At 46.3% G+C, this 21,939-nt stretch overlaps 1 protein-coding gene across 3 annotated transcripts; it reads right to left on the bottom strand.

The window, feature by feature from the left end:
• Positions 1-9: 9 nt before the first annotated feature.
• On the bottom strand, positions 10-21,792 carry LOC125225570 (protein pigeon). 3 transcript variants are annotated; one of them, XM_048129333.1, is made up of 17 exons: positions 21,628-21,792; positions 21,033-21,455; positions 19,804-19,943; positions 18,893-19,021; positions 17,955-18,119; positions 15,799-15,979; positions 14,982-15,130; positions 13,555-13,701; positions 12,486-12,665; positions 9,987-10,187; positions 6,230-6,259; positions 5,057-6,058; positions 4,419-4,597; positions 2,924-3,138; positions 1,940-2,039; positions 1,674-1,777; positions 10-827 (listed from the first exon to the last, which is right to left on the bottom strand). In XM_048129333.1, exons 1-17 carry the CDS (start codon positions 21,686-21,688, stop codon positions 679-681), a joined length of 3,555 nt encoding a protein of 1,184 aa, XP_047985290.1. In that variant the 5' UTR covers positions 21,689-21,792; the 3' UTR covers positions 10-678. The 3 variants fall into 3 exon arrangements, with proteins under 3 accessions (XP_047985290.1, XP_047985289.1, XP_047985291.1); XM_048129332.1 differs by having other exon boundaries at positions 5,057-6,259; XM_048129334.1 differs by lacking the exons at positions 10-827; positions 1,674-1,777; positions 1,940-2,039; positions 4,419-4,597 and having other exon boundaries at positions 3,018-3,138; positions 5,057-6,259.
• Between the last annotated feature and the right edge of the window lie 147 nt (positions 21,793-21,939).

Genomic DNA, 21,939 nt, shown 5'->3' with positions numbered 1-21,939 from the left:
AAAATTGCACTAAAAATTGCACATACAAAAAAGTAATGTCAACTTATTTTTTTCATTTTAATATCAATTTTGTGCTATCTTATAAGAAATTCACAATGAAATAGGAATGTCAATGATTTTGGAATGTTAATGTCACGATAATAACTAAGTACAACAATTAATACAACAGCTGAGATCACCTTAAAAACTAGTTTCGCATATTTGGCAGTTTTTGTACTAAAAATACGAATAAACAGCATTGGCTAATGTACAATGTTAACACACTCCCAGAGATGGCGCTAGTAGTATCACAAAAAAGACCCACCAAACTAGCATTCTCTGACTAGGCCTTATGCCTTCGAAAAACAATATCCTACATTTGTAAATATTAACCCTAGATAGAACCTAATTTTTGGCTTATAGATGTAGTGATTGTAAAAATTTAAGATTATAAATCTTATCAGCAAAAAAATTGCAAGACATAGCCTAAACCTATTCACATTAATGTAGCTTTATTTATTCTTAGCTATAGAATGCATTTTCAATGTCACTATATGACGTCAATGTTAATTTGATAGAGCCTTTATGGCATATTTGCATAATTAATTTTGAATTTTAAACCCACTTCTATCGTGGTATCGTTGGCAAAGATGACACATGATGATGATTGCGGATAATTGGTTAGATTGGTGGATTATTCTAGTTAGCGGCATCCTGCTGTACTAGGGCCAGTGTGGCTTCGATGATTAGATTGAAATCCAATTCGTTGAGAGAAGCCTTCGCCGTGAGGAGGTCCAGAAAGGTGTCTAGAGGTGACAACCTTTCGCCCGAGGGAAGCGCTGCGATGCCTGTAAAAAATAGAAATGTTGCAGAAACAAGATCAATGATTTGATTCTTTAAATGAATGTGTCGTTTTGTAGCACACATGTGCAAAAAGCTAGTTCGGGTTGCGGTTAGACTAAATATGTACGGTTAATGTTGTCCTATGATGAAATAATATAATGTTAGTTAACATCAATATAAATTCATCATCGTTATCAAACTATCTGAAATAATATTTTATTCAGAAATAGTAAAAACATTTAGGACCACTAGCGCCATCTAGGAACGGTTAAAGCGACTACTAGTCGACCGAGTACACAGAGAACCTCCTATAGAGTGGCAGTCTTGTCATATTTGGTTCGCGATACGAGTCACCAGTGTTTGGGGTGCGAGGAGCGGGTGGGGAATGTGTTAAGCGCGCTGTGATTGGCCGTTTCAAGGACGGCGGGCAGTCGCGCCAGATGAAAAGGGACAGAAGTATGACTGTCCCTCTACTGACGCGTAAGTGGCCAATGTAAGTTGACCTATGCCGGCTCTGAATAAATTATAAATATGACTTATTTGTGGAATGTAATGCCGTCTGTTTTTAAATTTGAGCTTCTTGTTACCTTTCCACACCATTTCACACTACAGGTGGACATCTTTAAGGCATCAAAATACCCTTTTCCAATTTTTTTGTGCGAAAAACACGCGCTGCTTTCGGGTCTGTTACTTGGTCGATACTGATCGGGCACGGCGAGCGCCCGCGCTTATATCAGTGCAAATACTAGGAAGGCTGGCCACAGCGAGTCGTCTTGTAATAGATGTCTATAGGGGTTGGTCTGTGACCGAGTAGTAGATGGATGTTTCCCAGTGTGGCTGCGAGGACATACCGTGGTCGTGCGGCTTGGGCCTGCGCTCGCGCGGGTGCGCGGGCGCGCCGGCGCCGGACAGCAGCGCGGCGGCGTGCTCGCGCGCGCGCAGCACCAGCGCCGCCCTGGAATTATTATACGTCTTTTATTTCTACTTCCCACTATTTTTGTTACATTTGCGAGTTCTTTATAAACTCTCAGCCGGTTAGCAGTTGTTACAAAAGTAACAGTCGAATCCTATAAATTTAGGCCGAAAAATGACCTCACGTAAAAATGTTGTGGCATACCTGTGGGGCCACGCGGCGAGCGTGCGGCGGGCGCGACCCTCGCCGATCAACTGAATGAGCCGCAACTTGTTGTTCACTGTGCGCTCATCTGTATCTTTTGCTGAAAAAGAAAAATGTATATATTTTAGTAAAAAATAATTATTAAAATAATAGTTCCTATAAATATTTAACATATGTTGCTGTACTGTCTGCAAACTGTCGTACTGAAAATACAGAGCTAGTGAAGGGGAGAAAGTCTACTCAACTCAATATCACGGTAGATGTCGCTGTACCGTCTGCAAACTCTCGTACTGACCATATGGCCGCTGTACACACATGGCCAACAGTTCCACCAAACCCCTTGGCCATGTGTGTAGAGGGCTACTTGGCCGTAAGTTGGCAGTTGGCGCTTGCGCTTGCCGGCCAACCGATTCGTGTCGGTTTTTTGTCCACACATCAAAGGATCTTGGCGCCAATGGCCAACTGCGTTTACACGTTGGCGCTTCATTCAGTTGGTCGTCAGCCGTCAGAGAGGACAGTAGTAATATATTTACGAAAATAATAAGTTTATCTATGCCAATAATAGTGTAGATTTTAGGAAATAAAATAACCTTGCAAATGTTTAATGTATTTCCTAAAAAAGATAAATGTTCTTATCAGAATATTCAAAAAATTGTTAATATTGCAAATAATTTAATTTTACTACGGGGTTATTATTTTTTAATATTTTTTTTCTGACAACGTCTATGACCAAGAATTTCCTAGATTTTTTCATTCCACGTCCATCTTTCATGAAGAGCCAATGCCAAGTGATTGGTTCGCCAATGTGTAAACAGCGGCTCTTATCTTGGCCAAGGGGTTTCACAAAGGGCTGGTGGAACCGTTGGCCATGTGTGTACAGGGGCCAATACAGAGCTAGTGATGAGGAGAAAGATTACTCAATGTCACGGTAGATGTCGCTGTACCATCTGCAAACTGTCGTACTAGCCATACAATAGTACTTACTAGCAATGATATCCTTCATGACGTCTATCTGCATCTCCAGCACGCCTCTGTGCACCAGCCCCGCTAGCGACGGGAACGGCAGCGCGCGGTACGCGAGGCGCGCGAACCACGAGCTGAAGCCCGCCGGGAGCGGGAACGAGACGCGAACACACGCCAGGTAGTACTGCTCTAGCGCCTTGAACACTATCAGGGCGTGGGTGGCTTCCATTTCTTCACTGAAAATGGGTAAATACTTATATTACTTGTGTATTCATTTAATGTAGTAGTGAAAAGCTGTCGATCCTAAATAAACTGAATAAAATTAAATGGTACTGGACATTTTTTTTTTCAAACTTGTCTACCCCACTTTTTTGTAACATGGGCATTTTTTACGAGATTCATACACAGAATCGCGAGGTCTTTCGATCCTGATAGGAGAAAAAAAATGTCTCAAGATTTCCATACATTTTTCAAATTTTCCGTTCCGTTACCGCCATACAAAATGTATGAAAAATGGTAACGGGACGGGAAAAAACCTTAGGACACTTTTTTTCTCCTAGTAGGTTTGAAAGAAAAGATTGATTAATTTAAATATGTTAATATTCAGTAAAACAAAATTCAAGCGAAAATAAAACTCACTGGGCTGGCATGATTCATAGGAACATTGTATTGCAACTATTATTACATACATTTATCAAAATGAATTCATAACCAGCGTTTATGATTTTTTTTTTAATTTTTCGTCCTAAATAACATAAACCACTCATTTAAAAAAAATATAAAAACAAATTAGTAACAAAACAAAAAACAAGCCAACACCCGCTGAAAAACAAATGAGCGAAATTATAAGTACAACACAAATGAGGATGACCAACACTAAAAACCAAATAAAAACCTGTTCAAACTAAATTAACACAAATAAAAAGAAAAAAGACGAACGAGCGAAATGAAAATGAACCAAATTCCTAAAAAACAAATCGATGGACCAAATGAAAATGAAATCAAGTGACCAACAATACGATGAAGCGTCAAGAAAACAAAACCGTTTGAGTTTTCAAGTTGATTAACGTTTAATATTTTCATATCAATTTTATGGTCGTAGCTGACTAATCGGTGTCGATATTAAAATAGTAGTGTTTTTTTTACAATTTTAATAAAGGAATTATGAAGTGAATGACAAAAAATACGGAATTATTAGTGATTTAAAGGAATAAGTTAATACATTGATAGTGGACGGTCCAAAAGACAGTGTTGTTACATTTACATTAAACGTTACCCCAAATTCCAGACACGCTCAGACAAATCGTTAACTAAACACCCAGTGTTTGTCCGACGGAAAACACTTAATTGTAACTTCAATATCAGGATGTTTTAAAAAAAATCTTCTTCGGTGTGAAATATTTCTAAGTTTTCTTTAACCTATGTTTTTCTAAGCGGTACAAAAAGTTTAACTAAAATTATTTTCAAAGTCGAGCTAGCAACGTTAATCAACTCTCCAACAACAACCGTCTCGTACATGAGTGCGAATCCCTTCTGCTGCGTAGTGGCGCCGAGGGCGCGACAGACGGCGCGGCAGAGGGCGCGCGCGGCGTCCAGCTGCGCCGCCACGTAGCGCGTGCTCGCCGCGTGCACGCCGTCCGCGCCCGCCGTCGCTGCTGCCTCACGGAGGAGGTGCGCGCTTATGGCCCGGAGATTCTATAGGTTTCATCAGCAAAATAAAGGACGATAAAGATGTCAAATTCAAAGACAAGATTTTGCGTGTCTTTTAAATAACCAAAAGGCTAACGTGGAACTTTTTTAACGACGTAAAGCCGAAGCGTCATAAAGAATAGATGGAAGAGTGTGCGTCGATATCGAGCGGCGCCCGTCTCTACGGGGTAAAGTGCACTGCCGGATGTAAGGGCGCGTGTTGAATATCGGGCGATGTATTGTCGCATATAAGAGCGCGCGTCGAGCGTCGAGGAGCGCCCGACCCTACAGGAACGAGTGCACCGTCGCATGTGTTCTGCGTAACGCGTCGTAGTTAGATACCGAAGAACGACGGGGGCCCGGAAGCTGAAACACAAACCGTCACCCGGGTTCGGGGGCCCGATAAAGCCCCAGGCCCCCGGGCGCACAGGGGACAGATCATCATGATCCACAGTAGACACTCACCGCGGCAGTGACGTGCTCCTGCCTGCTCGCCGTGCACACGTCCAGCTCCACGAAGGGCAGCGCGTCGTGGTTGGCCACGGACGAGCGCCGCGGCGCCGGCAGCCCGGACAGCGCGCCCAGGCCTCCCCCGGGGGCCAGCGGGGACAGATGCTGCACAGGGAGGACACTCACCGCGGCAGTGACGTGCTCCTGCCTGCTCGCCGTGCACACGTCCAGCTCCACGAAGGGCAGCGCGTCGTGGTTGGCCACGGACGAGCGCCGCGGCGCCGGCAGCCCGGACAGCGCGCCCAGGCCTCCCCCGGGGGCCAGCGGGGACAGATGCTGCACAGGGAGGACACTCACCGCGGCAGTGACGTGCTCCTGCCTGCTCGCCGTGCACACGTCCAGCTCCACGAAGGGCAGCGCGTCGTGGTTGGCCACGGACGAGCGCCGCGGCGCCGGCAGCCCGGACAGCGCGCCCAGGCCTCCCCCGGGGGCCAGCGGGGACAGATGCTGCACAGGGAGGACACTCACCGCGGCAGTGACGTGCTCCTGCCTGCTCGCCGTGCACACGTCCAGCTCCACGAAGGGCAGCGCGTCGTGGTTGGCCACGGACGAGCGCCGCGGCGCCGGCAGCCCGGACAGCGCGCCCAGGCCTCCCCCGGGGGCCAGCGGGGACAGATGCTGCACAGGGAGGACACTCACCGCGGCAGTGACGTGCTCCTGCCTGCTCGCCGTGCACACGTCCAGCTCCACGAAGGGCAGCGCGTCGTGGTTGGCCACGGACGAGCGCCGCGGCGCCGGCAGCCCGGACAGCGCGCCCAGGCCTCCCCCGGGGGCCAGCGGGGACAGATGCTGCACAGGGAGGACACTCACCGCGGCAGTGACGTGCTCCTGCCTGCTCGCCGTGCACACGTCCAGCTCCACGAAGGGCAGCGCGTCGTGGTTGGCCACGGACGAGCGCCGCGGCGCCGGCAGCCCGGACAGCGCGCCCAGGCCTCCCCCGGGGGCCAGCGGGGACAGATGCTGCACAGGGAGGACACTCACCGCGGCAGTGACGTGCTCCTGCCTGCTCGCCGTGCACACGTCCAGCTCCACGAAGGGCAGCGCGTCGTGGTTGGCCACGGACGAGCGCCGCGGCGCCGGCAGGCCTGATAACGCGCCCAGGCCTCCGCCCGGCGCCAGCGGGGACAGCGGCGTGCTGCCGCGGGACAGGGCTTCCGGCTGCAACGACAATACTTCTTTATTTAAGATAGATAAGATAAAAAAGTGTTTATAGCACAAAAAGACACAAATGAGCTGCATTCTTACATATACCTTACAATTACCTACGTGCATAGCTTAGTTGGTTTACCGATACCTCAGGAGTCCCCGCACTAGGCTAGGCCTGTATCGCGGGAGACCGGATGCTTAAATTGAATGTCATACAATGACGTTGAAGGAAAGAAAAAATAATTACGGATAAATAAAAAAAAAAAAAAATAAAAAAAAAATATTATAGGACATTCTTACACAGATTGACTGAGGCCCACAGTAAGCTCAAGAAGGCTTGTGTTGCGGGTACTCAGACAACGATATATATAATATATAAATACTTATATATATAGAAAACATCCATGACTCAGGAACAAATATCTGTGCTCATCACACAAATAAATGCCCTTACCGGGATTCGAACCCGGGACCGCGGCGTAGCAGGCAGGGTCACTACCGACTGCGCCAGACCGGTAGTTAATAAGACGGATAATTACAATTTACTTATTTTCCAATTTAGTTAGTTATATTTATTACATGTGTGATAATATTAAACAATTTTCAAGAGTAATGTCTCAGTCCCGTTATAGTTATCATTATTTGATGCCTCGATAAATCTATTTCGTCAACAAACGTGCAATGGGTACAGACCACTTGATACCCAAGTTTCGAAGGATGATAATAATCGTCTTGCCAGATGATAAAATGCCAAGCCTAAAAGGTTCAACGTAGCTCACCGAGGACAGTCTCAGATCAGATGTTATAATGCACTTCCTCGCCAGTCTACCGGTGACCACGAACATAATGGTGATGATACACGTTAAACTTCCGTGAGACATATTCAAATAATTAATTGAGATACGGTTGTACTCACGTTATTATATCGCTATTGCTGCGACAAGAGAGACTAGCGCTCTCGGCACTACGGGAAAATGAAGACATCCTGGTGTTGCCGGCGGATAAGGGTAATGCGACTGTAGTTGTGGACACGGCGCTCTACGAGGAGAAGGTTACGCAGCTGGTAGGAGATACAAGCACGTATAAGAAAGTGTCTTACAACCCTACGGCGCGCGTAACATCGAAGTTAAACGGCTTAATCGGCGCGCTATCTGCGAAAGACCAGGCTAAGAAGTTGCGTCAGTTGAATCCCACTACCCCTAAGATTTATGGGCTGCCCAAGATCCATAAAAATGACTGGCCCCTGAGACCCATTGTTAGCCAGATAGACTCACCCACCTACAAGGCGTCCCGTTTTTTGTCGAGTCTCCTGCAACCTCTAACTGGTAATACGTTTAGTTTCGTACGAGACTCTACGCACTTTGTACAATTACTTGAAGGAGTTATGTTGCAGGAAGATGAGGTAATGGTGAGCTTTGATGTAACCTCCTTATTTACTAATGTACCGGTAGCGGAAACTATAGAGTTGATAAAACGAATGGCCGAACACGACGACTCTCTCACCGAGTACATGAAGATGATAGAGTTTTGCCTCACTAGTGGATATTTTGTGTGGCGGGGTGAATACTACTTGCAGATAGAAGGAGTCGCAATGGGTTCTCCGATAGCTCCAGTGGTGGCTAACCTTTTTATGGAAAATTTTGAGCAGAGAGCGTTGGAGAGCTGCCCACATAAGCCTAGGCTATGGTGGCGATATGTCGACGACGTGTTTGCCGTAGTGACAGGCAGAGATCTAGACCCGTTACTTGCCCACCTGAACGCGCAGCATCCCAAGATTACGTTCACGATAGAGAAAGAGTGTAATGGGGCTCTACCTTTTCTGGACGTCTTAGTGCAGCGGGACGAACGTGGCCTTTTGACTCATAAGGTGCATAGAAAGGCTACACACACCGACAGGTACCTGCAAGCTGACTCGCACCATCACCCTGCGCATTTGTCTTCGGTGCCACGCGCTCTCATCAACAGGGCTTTACGGCTCTGTGACCCGCAGTACGTGCAAGGCGAGCTGCAGCATGTAAGGCAGGTGTTAGAGAAGAATGGGTACAGTTGGAGACAGAGTCAGCGGGCGGCAAGTGCGAGCACGTTACGGCGAACACATACGGTCGAGAGAGCGCCTGTTTTCTTGCCTTTCATTAAAGGGGTAACGGATACCATTGGACGCCTATTACGCCGTAGGTTTAGCATGAGGACAATTTTCCGCCCCCACACAAAGGTAAGGCAGGTGCTGCGCTCTCCTAAAGATAAGGACCCATTGGGTAGCCCGGGGGTATACGAGATACCTTGTGACTGTGGTAGAGCGTATGTCGGCGAGACTGGAAGGAATGTCTCCGCGAGGTTGTCGGAACACATACGAAGCGTGAAGAACATGGACACCAGGAATTCCGCAGTGGCAGAGCACGCGTACGATACCGGCGCGTCCCATTTTATACGCTTCGATAGAGCAAGGTTGTTGGTACGGGAGAAATGTTTTGTACCACGCAAAGTTCTCGAGGCCATTGAAATCGGACGCCGCCCTAATTTCAATCGGGACGGAGGCTGGATGTTGCCACCAGCATGGAAACCGGTAATACCTAATGTGAAGCAGAAAATGTGTTTTGACAATCGTGTGGACACAGTGAGTGCAGTGTGCTTACCTCCATCGATCGACACAGCCGCGCTACCAGAACTCTACACAACAACTACAGTAGCAGACTGCTCTGCGCCCCCCTCCCCCGTCCTATCAGCGCGCGCGCAGCGGGCGGAGCGGCGAGCGGCGCGTTCAGTTTGCGGAGTCTAGCCGTCGCGTGAACTCCTATACGCCTGAAGAGGGGCCTCCGAATTGGCCCGAAACATGTCGCAGCAATAGCGATATAATAACGTGAGTACAACCGTATCTCAATTAATTATAATGGTGATGTTCGAAACGTCTGGCCAAATATTATAGCGATTGAGTCCCGTTTAGTTCTAACATTATAAAGACTCCCTCAAAGCATAAAACTAAAGACATCAACGCGTCTTTAACCAAACAGAAGTACACTTCGCTTATTGCAAAGACTTACAATACTAACCTGGTAACAGCGCACGGTCACGTCCAGTTGCTTAAGGGCTGACAGCCGCCTCCATAGTCTCCAGGGTGTTACAGCTGTGTGGGCTCCCACTGACCTGGTAGCAGTGCATGGTTATGGCGAGTCGCTTGGCTACAACAGTCAGGTCTGCCCGCACGGGCGCGGGGGCTGTGAGCCACAGTCGCGTCTAGGCGTTCTCGCTGAACTAGTAGACTCGCTGTCTCCCCAGAGCTCCCACTGACCTGGTAACAGTGCATGGTCATGGCGAGTCGCTTGGCTACAGCAGTCGGGTCTGCCCGCACAGGTGCGGGGGCTGTCAGCCGCCGCCACAGCCGCGTCCAGGCATCCTCGCTGAACTAGCAGACTCGCTGTCTCCCCAGAGCTCCCACTGACCTGGTAGCAGTGCATGGTCATGGCGAGTCGCTTGGCTACAGCAGTGGGGTCTGCCCGCACGGGCGCGGGGGCTGACAAACGCCTCCACAGCCGCGTCCAGGCATCCTCGCTGAACTAGCAGACTCGCTGTCTCCCCAGAGCTCCCACTGACCTGGTAGCAGTGCATGGTCATGGCGAGTCGCTTGGCTACAGCAGTCGGGTCTGCCCGCACAGGTGCGGGGGCTGTCAGCCGCCGCCACAGCCGCGTCCAGGCATCCTCGCTGAACTAGCAGACTCGCTGTCTCCCCAGAGCTCCCACTGACCTGGTAGCAGTGCATGGTCATGGCGAGTCGTTTGGCTACAGCAGTCGGGTCTGCCCGCACGGGCGCGGGGGCTGACAAACGCCTCCACAGCCGCGTCCAAGCGTCCTCGCTGAACTGGCAGACTCGCTGCCGAGGAGCTAGGACCACGCTCGCTCCGCACCAGAGTTGCTCCTGACTCACGCTTACACACACGTCTCTGACCTGTGGGAAAATCAACCATTGAATGCGATACAAAATAAAAAAAACCGATTAGTGTACCGATTTTCATCAATCATGGCTAAGAACACTCGCGACTAATTCAGCTTTCAAACCAAAAAAAAACGAAATCTAAATCGGTTCATCCGTTCGAAAGCCACCATGCCACAGACAGACACAACAAATTTATAACACCTCGTCGTTTTTGCATCGGGGGTTAAAAAAAAAAAACAATAAATGCACAATAAAGTAGAGGTCCAAAAAGGCGAACCTTGCGGTACTCCACGTAGTTTGCATATGTGGCTCAAGTTGATTTGCAAGTATTTTCTGATTTTTTCTGGCTATGACACTCTTGTACAGACAACACACCTTGACGTCGTGCAGCGCCGTGTGCAGCACGCTGGGCAGGTAGCCCAGCAGCGGCACGGCGGACGCGGGGAGCGAGCGCCTGGTGAGAGAGAACGCGCTCGCTATGACACTCTTGTACAGACAACACACCTTGACGTCGTGCAGCGCCGTGTGCAGCACGCTGGGCAGGTAGCCCAGCAGCGGCACGGCGGACGCGGGGAGCGAGCGCCTGGTGAGAGAGAACGCGCTCGCTATGACACTCTTGTACAGACAACACACCTTGACGTCGTGCAGCGCCGTGTGCAGCACGCTGGGCAGGTAGCCCAGCAGCGGCACGGCGGACGCGGGGAGCGAGCGCCTGGTGAGAGAGAACGCGCTCGCTATGACACTCTTGTACAGACAACACACCTTGACGTCGTGCAGCGCCGTGTGCAGCACGCTGGGCAGGTAGCCCAGCAGCGGCACGGCGGACGCGGGGAGCGAGCGCCTGGTGAGAGAGAACGCGCTCGCTATGACACTCTTGTACAGACAACACACCTTGACGTCGTGCAGCGCCGTGTGCAGCACGCTGGGCAGGTAGCCCAGCAGCGGCACGGCGGACGCGGGGAGCGAGCGCCTGGTGAGAGAGAACGCGCTCGCTATGACACTCTTGTACAGACAACACACCTTGACGTCGTGCAGCGCCGTGTGCAGCACGCTGGGCAGGTAGCCCAGCAGCGGCACGGCGGACGCGGGGAGCGAGCGCCTGGTGAGAGAGAACGCGCTCGCTATGACACTCTTGTACAGACAACACACCTTGACGTCGTGCAGCGCCGTGTGCAGCACGCTGGGCAGGTAGCCCAGCAGCGGCACGGCGGACGCGGGGAGCGAGCGCCTGGTGAGAGAGAACGCGCTCGCTATGACACTCTTGTACAGACAACACACCTTGACGTCGTGCAGCGCCGTGTGCAGCACGCTGGGCAGGTAGCCCAGCAGCGGCACGGCGGACGCGGGGAGCGAGCGCCTGGTGAGAGAGAACGCGCTCGCTATGACACTCTTGTACAGACAACACACCTTGACGTCGTGCAGCGCCGTGTGCAGCACGCTGGGCAGGTAGCCCAGCAGCGGCACGGCGGACGCGGGGAGCGAGCGCCTGGTGAGAGAGAACGCGCTCGCTATGACACTCTTGTACAGACAACACACCTTGACGTCGTGCAGCGCCGTGTGCAGCACGCTGGGCAGGTAGCCCAGCAGCGGCACGGCGGACGCGGGGAGCGAGCGCCTGGTGAGAGAGAACGCGCTCGCTATGACACTCTTGTACAGACAACACACCTTGACGTCGTGCAGCGCCGTGTGCAGCACGCTGGGCAGGTAGCCCAGCAGCGGCACGGCGGACGCGGGGAGCGAGCGCCTGGTGAGAGAGAACGCGCTCGCTATGACACTCTTGTACAGACAACACACCTTGACGTCGTGCAGCGCCGTGTGCAGCACGCTGGGCAGGTAGCCCAGCAGCGGCACGGCGGACGCGGGGAGCGAGCGCCTGGTGAGAGAGAACGCGCTCGCTATGACACTCTTGTACAGACAACACACCTTGACGTCGTGCAGCGCCGTGTGCAGCACGCTGGGCAGGTAGCCCAGCAGCGGCACGGCGGACGCGGGGAGCGAGCGCCTGGTGAGAGAGAACGCGCTCGCTATGACACTCTTGTACAGACAACACACCTTGACGTCGTGCAGCGCCGTGTGCAGCACGCTGGGCAGGTAGCCCAGCAGCGGCACGGCGGACGCGGGGAGCGAGCGCCTGGTGAGAGAGAACGCGCTCGCTATGACACTCTTGTACAGACAACACACCTTGACGTCGTGCAGCGCCGTGTGCAGCACGCTGGGCAGGTAGCCCAGCAGCGGCACGGCGGACGCGGGGAGCGAGCGCCTGGTGAGAGAGAACGCGCTCGCTATGACACTCTTGTACAGACAACACACCTTGACGTCGTGCAGCGCCGTGTGCAGCACGCTGGGCAGGTAGCCCAGCAGCGGCACGGCGGACGCGGGGAGCGAGCGCCTGGTGAGAGAGAACGCGCTCGCTACGAGGTACTCTTGCATCACTCGGACGAACACGTCGCCGTCTTTTGGACGCTGGTTAAGGCAGAGCCAGGATATCAGCTGCAAGTGAAAAATATACATCATCAATATAAACACAGGGATGACTGACCTAGAAGAGACTTGATCAAATTATGAAACAACTAGCTTTTGCCCGAGGCTTCGCTCGCGTTAAATATCTAAAATTGCGGAATGTTCCATACAAACTTCCACCCCTATTTTAGGGTAGTGGGGGGTTAGAAAGAGACAAGAAGTAGCCTATATCACTCTCCATCCCTTCAACTATCTCCACTTAAAAAAACCGGCCAAGAGCGTGTCGGGCCACGCTCAGTGTAGGGTTCCGTAGTTTTCCGTATTTTTCTCAAAAACTATCAAGTTGAAAACAATTTTCCTAGAAAGTCTTTGTAAAGTTCTACTTTTGTGATTTTTTTCATATTTTTTAAACATATGGTTCAAAAGTTAGAGGGGGGGGACGCACTTTTTTTCCTTTAAGCGATTATTTCCGAAAATATTAGTATTATCATAAAACTATCTTAGTAAACCCTTATTCATTTTTAAATACCTATCCAACAATATATCACACGTTAGGGTTGGAATGAAAAAAAAAATCAGCCCCCACTTTACATGTAGGGGGCTACCCTAATAAAACATTTTTTTCCATTTTTTATTTTTGCACTTTGTTGGCGTGATTGATATACATATTGGTACCAAATTTCAGCTTTCTAGTGCTTACAGTTACTGAGATTATCCGCGGACGGACGGACGGACGGACGGACGGACGGACGGACGGACAGACAGACATGGCGAAACTATAAGGGTTCCTAGTTGACTACGGAACCCTAAAAATCACGTCTATTTGTCAAATTTCTAAAAAATAATGGTGGTTTTTTTTATAGTGCGGAGGCATCATAACCTGTATAAAAAGCGCAACATTTCAAATATTGTAACAAACCTCTTCAGCGAGGTCGGCGTTGCCCTCGTGCCCCACCAGATAGTGCACGATGGCGATCTTGTTCTCGGCCGCGGTGGTTTTGAACGCCGACACCAGATCCTTCTCCGATATGCCGAGAGTCACGACGTCTAGGGTGGAGAGATCAACCTGGTCAATAAAAACACCCAACCCAATTTAACATGTTTTTCTGAAGAAATTTATACTGAATATAAACCTACTATTAAGGTTCTAATACAAAATCATCAGTTTTAAATATGTAATTTGGATGATTGGTTGGTGGCACTTCCATGGTTTGTAATGTACGGCAGGGTTCGAAAGGATAATTTGTCAAGGATAATTATCAGGATAATTATCGTGGTAAAAAAGGTGGATAACTATTGATTAATAATAACAAACAAAATGAAGGAGTTGGCTTAAATGCCAAAAAATATAATTTATTTTTTTCTTATGGAAAAAAATAACAAATAAATTTCCTACACACGTGATAATTATCACGAAGCGTAATTATCTTGATAATTTCGAACCCTGATGTACGGTGGCCCAGTCTTCCTGATAACAATTGCCCTAACCTTTTACTAAAGGTGCTCTTTAATGTTCCGCATCGCTCCTTACGTTCCAGACCCCTATTTAACGTTACTTTTGCTCGTAAGAGATATGCACAGCATACGTTCTTCAGAAGAGTGCCCAAGTATTGTAATAGACATCTAAGTAAGATAGATCCCTTTCATAGTTCTCTTTATAGTCTTAAGAACCAATTAAGGAAAATTATTTTATAACCTTTTTTACCTCCTAAAAGTTAAATGTTTTATATTATAGTAAAACTTCATCGTTTATATAATTATGGTACACCTTGGACATCTTCATTCTAAACTCATTTGTTACTACATGCTTTATAAAGATTTACACGTAGTAACCATCTTTGCATACTTTTGTATTTTCAATACTTATTGTATTATGTAACCTTAGCCTTACCTTAGCATTAGCTTTGCAAGTGTTATGTATTTTTACTGTTCTAAATTTTATGAACCTCCAGGTCTTTTTTAGAGTAAGTTTGCATGCGTATAGTTATATGCACCCTTTTCATATGTATAAATGACTGTATGTGTTCTAAATAAAAAATAAAATAAAATAAAAATAAAATAAAACAATTTATGCCTGTTTTGTTTCTTATGTACTTGTGCGAACTCATTGATGGCTCGTTTTGTGTTGCCAAAATGTTTTTATTTTTTATTTTCAAGTTATATAAAAGTTTTTTGTTATAATAAAGGTTGCCTGGAAGAGATCGCTCTTTAGCGATAAGGCCGCCTGTTATTTACCTCTGTAATAAAATTTATTGTAATGTGTGTGTTCCTATGTACATTTCTGAGGTTGTGCAATAAAGTGGATTTGTATTGTATTGTTGTATTGTAATGTAATGGTGTGCGAACCATAGCGTGTGGTCCCCAGCCCAACAGCGGAGCGAGAGCGCCGCCAGCCTCGTCGCACGGCAGCACGACGTGGTTGCAGGGCGCGTGGTCCGGGCTGATGTCGATCAGGTGCGTGAACAGGTTCGGTATGTGAACTAGGAGGTGGTCATCTGTGGACAAAACGGTGTGATACATATGCACGGGAAAACGTCCCACTTTCTCGATTGCTATAAAGCCACTTTCTCAGTTTATTCATAATATATAGATACAAGTAAATCTCGCCTTAATGGTAACCGACAAAGTGGGCCGTTTTAGTAAACACACTCACATTTGAATACGGCAAGAACGCCATTTAGTATTTTTTAGTAGCTTATCTGAAACTATAGAACAATTCAAATATTAAAAATCGAAATAAGATGTCATATATTAAAGAAAAAACGATGAGCACCACCAGTGGTAAAGGCCAGTGGAGGTGGCCTAGGGGTTCATGGCGTTAGCCCGGTTTGCTAAAGACGCCGGTTCGAATCCGGCCTTCACCACTGGTGGTGCTCGTCGTTTTTTCTTTAATATATGACATCTTATTTCGATTTTTAATTTATGTATAGTAGTGTGACTACTTAAAAAACACAAATCAAAATATTTGTAAAAATAATTTGATTTGTTCCCATAGTTGCGTAATTCAAATATTGTAATCAAGTCAGGCGGTACGCTATGTATTGTGTGACACAGCTGTGCTAAAATACTGTGAGCGTAGGTAAGGGAGCAGGCGAATCTGACCCCTGAATCTTTGAGGTCAACTATCTTCTAACACCAAGGATGCTAAGTTGAGGTCTCTTACCGTTATACAGTATGTGCGAGGGCCTCAAAGCCTTGGCTAGGCTCCACGGTAGATCAGGCAACACACTGTGTATAACACACCCATGTTGTAACACTGTGACGGAGTAAGCGAAGTTGACCCCTGAATCCTTCAGGTCTACGCTGTCTTCAAGGACTAGGGAAGTCGTGGAGTCGTCCAGCGGCTGTAAAATATTAGGCAACTCAGAATATTTAATGTTAAAATTGGACGAAGATTTCTATTACAAATGGCTGTATTTACAACATTGGCTCTTGGCATTATCAAACTACGCTACCCTATTGACTAGTATCGAGTAATAACTCATTAGTTTGAGGTAACTTTATACCTCTAACCAGGATTCATAGGGTCCACACACAGTGGGGCGCGTAGCGAGGCAATTGCCTCGTGCTGCATACGTGCTATAGACGTGTCGAGGCAGTACGGACAGGTACGTCTATCGTGGATCGTGGATCATGGAACGCTCATTTTGAAATTAGAACACTATGGTTTGTCTATAAATGCCCTAAACTTTATGTCTTCTTACCTTAGCAATAGAACACAAACAGTAGTTGTTAACAAAACTCGCTCTAGCGGGACTGTAGTCCAATTAGGAGTGCCACAAGGCTCAATTTTAGGTCCATTCCTGTTTTTGGTTTATATAAATGATTTGCCATGTATAGTGAAAAACTTTTGTGAAATAGTACTTTTTGCTGATGATACATCACTGCTTTTTAATGTTGACCGAAAATCTACGGATTACAATGTAATTAATAGCACGTTAGCTGATGTACTGCAGTGGTTTACTGTCAACAATTTACTTCTTAATTCTAAGAAAACCAAATGTATTCGATTTTCTCTGCCGAATGTTAAACCAATCGATACAAAAATACTTTTGAATGATGAATGCTTAGAGATGGTAGATACAACACTGTTTCTTGGTTTAACATTGGACAAAAATCTACAATGGAGTCCTCATATAAAGAAACTAGCAAGCAAATTAAGTTCAGCCGCATACGCCGTTAGGAGAATCAGGCAACTGACTAATGTTGAGACAGCTCGCCTAGTGTATCATAGTTATTTTCACAGTGTAATGTCATACGGTATTCTGGTTTGGGGCAAAGCAGCTGACATACAGACTATCTTTGTATTACAAAAGAGAGCCATTCGTTCTATTTACAACTTAGGAACACGTGAATCAGTAAGAGAACTCTTCAAAGAAATTAATATCTTAACTGTAGCTTCCCAATACATTTATGATAGTATAATTTATGTTGTTAAGAATTTAGACTGTTTCACTAAGAATTCTGATATCCATAATTATAACACTAGAAACAAAAATAAGCTTGCCATAAAGAAGTTTCGTGTCCGTAAAGTACAGAAGTCATTTGTTGGGCAATGCATTCATTTTTATAATAAGTTACCTGACACTGCTTTGAGATTACCCCTCCCAGCTCTTAAGAACTACTTAAAAAAATCATTGATGTTAAAGGCTTATTACAGAGTCGAGGACTATTTGACAGACAAACATGCATGGCCCGAACCAGAAACTACAAAAAACGAATAGCAATTAAAATAATTGTATTATGTATAGAGGACACAGTTCAGATAAGAAAGCACATCAAATATTTTATATTTTATGTTGTGTAGGTAAATTACATATTTAATGATATTGAGATTCATATTATCTTTTTCTTCTATGACAATTTGATATGTTTTCTCTGAAGAAGAACGACGTATTATTAAGCAATAATATAATTTATTGAAATTGATTTCCATAGAGTACCTAGTCTGTTCATATTCTTTGATGAATACTTTTGCATGTTAAATTGTATGTTGTTATTTAATGCATGTTAATTATAAGATGTAATGTTTTGAAAAGAAGTTGCCCGCCGAGTTTCTTGCCGGTCCCATAGTGGATACCCCCCTCCCAACTGAGGGGGGACTGAAATCTTCTCGAGGCTGAGGCGTAGGGTTAGAGCCGGCGTAGCTTTATTTGACGTTCATATGCGCATTGTAATATGCCTACTTGAAAAATAAATATTTCATTTTCATTTTCATTTTCATTTTCATTTTCATTTTCATACTAAGCGTTTGCAGCACGACCACATTGCCTCGCGATCTGTCTTGTGTGGAGCCAGCTGTTCTAGTTGGCTGCGTACCTTGTAAAGATAATGGTGCATGACGCACAGCACGCCTTTAGCGAGGCAAGCGATGCTGAGGTCCAACGAGCAGTCGTGGATGCGGAGCGGCACCGGGTCGTCCTCGTAGGCGCCGCAGGCTGATGACGACGCGTGCAGGTGGGGTAACGATAGTGGGATATTCAGCTGGAAAACATAACCAATTTAGTATACTGCATTTTGCTAACTTTATATGAGCTAGGTGAGAAAAAAAACATTGACAGATCACGGCCTTACAGCGCTCTGTGATTTAAAAAAAATACTGATATAATATTATCATTACATTAGTTGTCAATGTGTAGGTACTTAACTATCGAAATATAAAATGGTGGGTTAACCAGAGGGTGATGGATCGGGAGTCCCATCACCCGCCTAAACGAGGTTCCGAGCTGGAAGGCCCTCCCGTGTTCCGAGGGCCTTCAGCGCAGTAAGCTGCCTAAGCAGCCATCGAGAAGGGCCCGCAAGGGCAACGCTGGCGGGGTATCGGAGGCCTACAACCGAGTGCCCGAAACCCCGTCCAAACAGCGAGCGGCGGAACGCCCCAGGGGGTTTAGTCCGTGCGAGTCGGACATACCCACTGGCTTCTCCCGGGCCAGTGGGATCCATAATGGATTCCCCCTGGGTCATAAAAAAAAAAGGATTAGTGGGCTGTCAACTGTCAAATTCCATATAAAATGGTGGGTAAACCCTCCATTTTCGTTGGTGCAAGTGGCCCTTAGTGATTAGTGGATATGAAGTTCAAACAAAGCTTGGATAAATTGTCAATCAACTGTGTACTTGTATACACAACGGCACGTGCATTTTTTTTATGATGTAGGCGGAAAATGAACAGAAGGTTGCTTATGGTAAGCGACCATAGCCGACCAAAGAATTGACTTCAATTTTTAATACTTACAAACTTAGTCAAAATTTGTACATACCACAGTCTCATGTGGAAGATCAGCATGGAATTGAAGGGCGGAGAGCGTGGGAGAGACGTCACACGGAGACTTGACTTCTTCTTCTGCGAAGCTCTGCGCCGGCGCGCGGTAGTGGATGTAGTATAGCACCTGAAACAAACACCGGGTTATCTATCGACTCGATTTATTACAATAAATATATGTGCAGAACTATGTTCAACAGCTGACTGAGGGCCGCCATCTTGCCGAGCAAATTGGCTCGGGCGAGGCAAACGCGCGCGAATAGCCGAGTCCACTGAGAGGCACGTCGCAATCAAATTTCCTCTACTTTGGACATTTGTATAAACAATCCATACTTTATATTTATTTATTTATTTATCGTATGGCTTACAGGTTGTTCTCTACTTAAATTTTTAAAATACTAGATTTAAGATATTCAACGGCATTTGTTGAAAGTGTCTTGAGATCAGCCATTTTTCCGCTATACTTTATATAAAATACTAGCTTCTGCCCGCGGCTTCGCTCGCGTTGAAAATAGACATAAAGTAGCTTATGTCACTCTCCATCCCTTCAACTACCTTCACTTAAAAAATCACGTCAATTCGTCGCTCCGTTTTGCCGTGAAAGACGGACAAAGAAACAGACACACACACTTTCCCATTTATAATATTAGTATGGATTATAAATGGGAAAGTGTGTGTCTGTTTGTCTGTCTTTCACGGCAAAACGGAGCGACGAATTGACGAGTATTTTTTAAGTGGAGATAGTTGAAGAGATGAAGAGTGATATAGGCAACTTTTTGTCTCTTAATAACCCCCCCCCCCACCCCACTTCCCTAAAATGGGGGTTGGAAGTTTGTATGGAGCATTCCGCAATTTTCGAATTTAACGCGAGCGTCGCCGCGGGCAACAGCTAGTTGATAATAAGGGTACCTGGTTGGTGGCGTCCCACTGCGCCCACGAGAACACTTTGACGACGGTCTCGGGCTCCGGGTACACGCCGTCGAAGCCCCAGCGCTCGCTGCCGTCCTCGCGCTCGTTCAGGAACAAAGGACTCCGGTACACTTTTATATCTAGACAGATAGGCAATCGGTCAAACTTACTTTAATAGCTGGGTCACACTGAGCGAGGCAATGCCAGCAAACGTACACTGTAGACGTGCCTCGGCCGAGGCTGGTTGCTCAGCCGAACAAAACGCACGCCTCGGTCGAGGCACGTCTACAAAGCACGATTGCCGCGCGAGGAAATTGCCTCGTGACGTGTCTCGCTCTGTGTGGACCCGGCTATATTTGGCGGTTTAGCACAACTTACGCTCTTGCGCGCGAGTCCGTACTAGAAGTCACGCTGTATGGACTCAGACGCGAGAACATAAGCTGTGTTAGACTGTCTGATACAATCTGTACATTGCAATAGTTCATTTTAATAGTAATATTTTGACAGATTTTATAAGCTCACTGCAATGTCAATATTTCGTTTTCTTTCAACCTCGTTTTGCCAAGATTGGCAATGAAACTTGAGTAGTTCATGTGCTCTGCCTATCCCTTTATGTGATTGTATGTTTGTTTGTATTTATGAGCTCATGTGTAGTCTTTAAACACATCATTAAACATGCCTATTATTTTTTCACCACAAATGGTTACTAATTAACTAATATTGACTTTACTAATTAAACAATTTGTGTGGGAAATATTCTTCAAGGTAATTAAATGTGAAGTGCCATGATTGTCATTATCTAATTAACAACATTAAAATATCACAGAATACATTAAAGTAGGATTCCATTGTTCGTCTAATGATAGACATTTAAGACGAAAAAAAAAAATGCAAGCTTAGACACAATTAGCACAAGACAATCATAAATTATTAGGAATAGTTGTAAAATAAGAATGACCAATAAATTTCTCACATTAAAATATTATTTTATGTTAATATTCTTATTCAGACATTAGAATAATTATGGGAAACATAAGACTAGACTTATGTAATGTAAAAAACATGCAAGATCATAACATCATATCAAACATGGTGACACTGAATAATTGTATGACTGAAGCACTATGTTATTACATAAGTTTGTTGCTTAGTATGTTTAATATACCTTTAGAAAATGGCAAAGTGTCATCGCCTCAAAGAAAACTGCAAAAGTACAAAAAAATACTTACATTCCAAATGCTTAAACAGCAAGAACCTATCATTCCTTATTCCCGGGCTGTACTTGTTGCTTTTTCCATACACATACTGCACCATAATCTGCTTAGTGGAGCCTTCCTCTATCTCCTGTGGAGTTCTGTCCTTGTCTGGCAGTAGACAAATCAAATATGGACAATACAATGGCTCCTTTATATCAGAATCTTCAGTAGGCAGTCGCTTCACAGAATAAACAAGCAGGCTGTGGCTCGCGTTCACTGAAGCCTGGATAATGTTCAATTTCTCCTCAAATGTGTGAAGAATGACTAGAGACTTATTCTTGTTCGTGTAGACGCCGATATTTAGTACTTCTGTGTCGTCCTTCGTCGAAACCCACGAGAGTACTTGCGACCCGTCTTCCTCTTGTCCCAACAAGCGCCATTCTCGTGCGGTTACTTCTGAAATAGTATATAAACATATGGCTCTTTATTTGGGTTTAAAAAGACCATTCAAGTTTAATGAATCTTACTGGTTGCTTGTTTAAAGAACATATAGAAGATCTGGACATAATATAGCGGCTCAAGACAATGAATATACGATGTAACAGGCTCTTTTATGCATCATACAAACCTTCGTCAGTTTGGCCCTGCAAGACACCGCAAAGTTTCACAGCGATATTTTGAACCGACATTTTACTTCACTATCAACATAAACAACACCTGTAATTCACATAACAAACGCAATTTCACTATATCGCCACGTTATCAATAGTATAAATGCACACCCTTATTGACTTTTCTCGCTCAATTTTCTATCAGCTGGCGCCCAGCTGTAGTTCAGAATGACATTAGCCAATTCAGGTCTACCAACAATGCATAGCAAAGCACAGCTGCCAAGCTATGGAGCTTGATGCGTCAATCAACCAATCAGAGCCTAGCATCA

The sequence above is a fragment of the Leguminivora glycinivorella genome, chromosome 4, assembly GCF_023078275.1.
Source record: "Leguminivora glycinivorella isolate SPB_JAAS2020 chromosome 4, LegGlyc_1.1, whole genome shotgun sequence".
Taxonomy (NCBI): domain Eukaryota; kingdom Metazoa; phylum Arthropoda; class Insecta; order Lepidoptera; family Tortricidae; genus Leguminivora; species Leguminivora glycinivorella.
Note: the sequence above shows the minus strand (reverse complement) of the source record. Positions and strands in the feature narration are given on the sequence as shown.